At 37.7% G+C, this 3,293-nt stretch overlaps 1 protein-coding gene across 1 annotated transcript; it reads right to left on the bottom strand.

Annotated features, from left to right (window-relative positions):
* Positions 1 to 169: 169 nt before the first annotated feature.
* On the bottom strand, positions 170 to 3,245 carry LOC121966673 (papilin-like). Its single transcript, XM_042516741.1, has 5 exons — positions 3,080 to 3,245; positions 2,240 to 2,367; positions 1,916 to 2,024; positions 956 to 1,131; positions 170 to 512 (listed from the first exon to the last, which is right to left on the bottom strand). Exons 1-5 carry the CDS (start codon positions 3,187 to 3,189, stop codon positions 352 to 354), a joined length of 684 nt encoding a protein of 227 aa, XP_042372675.1. The 5' UTR covers positions 3,190 to 3,245; the 3' UTR covers positions 170 to 351.
* Between the last annotated feature and the right edge of the window lie 48 nt (positions 3,246 to 3,293).

The raw sequence follows: 3,293 nt of genomic DNA, 5'->3' as shown, positions 1-3,293 counted from the left end.
CCAGTGACGGCGGTGTCGGCTACCAGAATCGGGCCAGTCTATTTGGCCCGTTTAAAAGTTACATACAGAACCTTTAATGTTTCCACATTCAGTGTTTAATGCAGCAGCGCTCGAACAGACTCCCTGTCCTCCAGGTTCACAGATTTATCTACAGTCATCGATCCTTTCGCATTCTCGAATTGTGATTCTGCACAACCTGGTCAGATTTTAGTGTTTGAGTCCTTTTGGCAAAAGTTCAGTGGTGGAAGGTTTTCACAATCCTCCAAAATCAGCTTCAGTGTCTCAAACACCAGCGCTCCTCCGTATCCCTCTTTTCCACGTGTCCCACAGTTTTTAAAACGCTCGGCGGCTTCAGCCTAGCCGACCGAACCTGTCGTTCCTCTGCAAGTGCCTGGTGCAGCTGGCGCAGCAGAAACTGGAGTAATACGAGTTAGAGCAAAGTCGGGCGTAAACGATCAGCTCGCAGTTGGCAAGCTCGGGCTGGTCGACGCATTCTGGAGGCACATCAACACCTGCAGCAGTTAAAAGACATTTTGTTTCCTTTTGTTGTGGCTCATAAAATCACTTCAGTACACAGAACATTGTGTAGTGTTCTGGAAAGTACATTAATCTTAAATTACTCCCCCTTGTGAGTCTTTTAAACTTTGTTTCTGCTTGTTTGTTCACCTGCACAGCAGAGATGTCAGTTTTTTATGATGTATTATCTACATAAGATCTGTTTTTAGGTTCCAGATCTTTTAATTGCTGCCCACATCTCTGAAGTTTTCAGTGATTTAAATAGTAAAAGTCAGAATAATGAAGTGAAATATAATGGCAATTCAGTTAGAATTTAAACAGGTTTTTTTTCTTTTCTGATATCTAAAAGCAGAAAGTGATTATTATCGATATGGAAACTAAAATTTTTTTGGTATATTATTTTGCAAATGTGTTCATAATGACAGATTATTATCTTTACCTTGGTGTGTGTCTTTAGTGACTCGAACTTCAGCCGTGGCGCTCACAGAGTAGATGCCAGTGTAAGCGTTACAGGTGTAAGTTCCCTCGTCTGAAGGCTTTACGTTATTCAGGATCAGACTGCCGTCAGAGGACATCAGGATGTTACGACCGTCTGGACGCACAGGTACACCGTTTCTGTGAGGAACAGGATGAAAAGAAAATCAGCCTTCTGTAACTTTTTTAATCAGCTCAAATGAAAAAAAAGATGATTTCTACCTGATAAAAGTCACATTTCTGTGTGTAAAAATTCCAGTATAATGTTATTTTATATTTATTTTATGTTTATTTATATTTATATTATATGCAGGCTTGGAATGAGCTGCAAGGCATACTGAACTTGACATGTTTAAAAATACAAAACAGAACACTGTTGTTGCTGTTATTCTTTTAAAACCCTGATTTCTGTTTGTTTTCTGACTGTTGTATTTGGGTATGTTATTTTTTGTGTGCGTCGATTTTTTTAATGCTTTGTGATGATTTATCTTAATTTGTTCTTGTATATGGAGCTTTTGACTTTGCAACATATCTAGAGGAGATATTGCATCTAAATGGGACTTTACTGGTTAACAACAACAAAAAACATTTTAGACTATATAACTTTTTGCATGTCCGAGCCTCTCCAATCTTGTGTGTTTTTAGCTGGATTTATAAGGTTTGAACTTTGTGCCATGAAAACAAAGAAAAAATATTAAGGTTAAAGTTCAGACAAATATCACTTGAATATCTGTCCAAAAAAGCTTTTAAAATTAACTTTTGTCCTCTTGTTTTTTTTTAATTTGTGTAATTTTGTGATTGTTAGATATCTTACTTTGAAACCAGATTCTGTGCAGTTTCTTCTGTGTTGATTATTCTCAGGCCCATAATAAAGCATGAAGGATAAAAATGCTAAATTCTTGATCTTTATGTATTAGACGACTACCTGGACCAGCCGATGTTGACGTTGTCTCCTGACACCACACAGGGGAGCTGAGCGGTGCTGCCTTCAGACACCTGGATGTTATTGGGAGCTGTGGTGATCTTCAGGTCGGCTGGATGATAAAAACACAAAAAACATCGGATAAAAAGGGGATTTTTGTCAGCCTTAATAAAAATCTAGATATCCACTAAACAGTCTATTTTAGTGATGATGAGAAATACTGACCTCTCCTGGTTATTTGATAAAATTACAACATCAAGAAAAGCCCCGAAACTAATCATTATGTTAACAACCGCATGTTTAGTTTGACGTAAAATAATAACTCACCCTGGACTCTGAGCTGCAGCTGTCTCTGCTCCAGCTGCTGCTGAGTGGAGGCTGTACATGTGTACACACCAGAGTCTGAAGACTTCAGAGAGCTGACCATCAGCGTGCCGTCCGTATGTTGGACATACCTGCACGTATGCACGCACGCACACACACACACGCACACACACACACACACAACAGAACGTCAAGACACCTATTGACACTTGACCAGAACATAAAAAGGTCATCTATTTCTATTAAAATATAGATGATGATACATGGATATTTTTTCATCTGTGCATAAAAAATTAAAGAAAGGAACAAAAATCCAAATGTGTGCACAGATAAATGTAAATGTATTTCAAAATACAGGTAAAATAAAAAATAATATCAAATATTTATTAAAGCCAAAAAATGTAAATGTTTTAAACTAAATTTAATAATGACAGAACAAATGAACAAATGAAATAAATATGTGAGGGATAATCTTTACAGTTTGGCACAATAAGTCAGTATATACAGGTGTGCAGCATTAAGTGTTTATCTAGTTCACAGTGAGGGAAGAATTAGGCTGTTCAGACCCTTAGACTGTGGTAAAAGTAGTAAAAACGTACTGTAAAAATACTCCATTACAGTATTACAAGTATCCTCCTGTCTGTCTAGAGTAAAAGTAGCCTTCCTAACTATTATTAGCAAAATTAACTTATAGAATATACAAATTAATTGCATTTTTTCTGCAGGCAAGAGAATCGATCACAAAAATCCACTTTTTCTTTTGTCTAGACTTTAACATTTCATTAGAATCACAATTAGATGTTTTGTTGTTCATAAATCTGAGTAGAGCAGTATGATGTTTACCTGGAGTCACTGAGGATCTGTCCATCTTTAGTCCACTGAATGTGGACAGACTGAAGAGCTGACGGAGGGACGATGGTGCAGGACATTCTGGCAGTTTGACCGGCTCGCATCTCCAGCAAAGAAGAGCCCGACCGCTCGATACTGAACCTGAGAGGAATAACACAGACAGAAGGTCAGTGACTGTTTCAACATTTACACCCTCACACATTTACTA

This window comes from Plectropomus leopardus, unplaced genomic scaffold (assembly GCF_008729295.1).
Source record: "Plectropomus leopardus isolate mb unplaced genomic scaffold, YSFRI_Pleo_2.0 unplaced_scaffold25485, whole genome shotgun sequence".
Classification (NCBI taxonomy): domain Eukaryota; kingdom Metazoa; phylum Chordata; class Actinopteri; order Perciformes; family Serranidae; genus Plectropomus; species Plectropomus leopardus.
The sequence above is the reverse complement of the archived record's forward strand: the minus strand, read 5'-3'. Positions and strand labels throughout refer to the sequence as shown.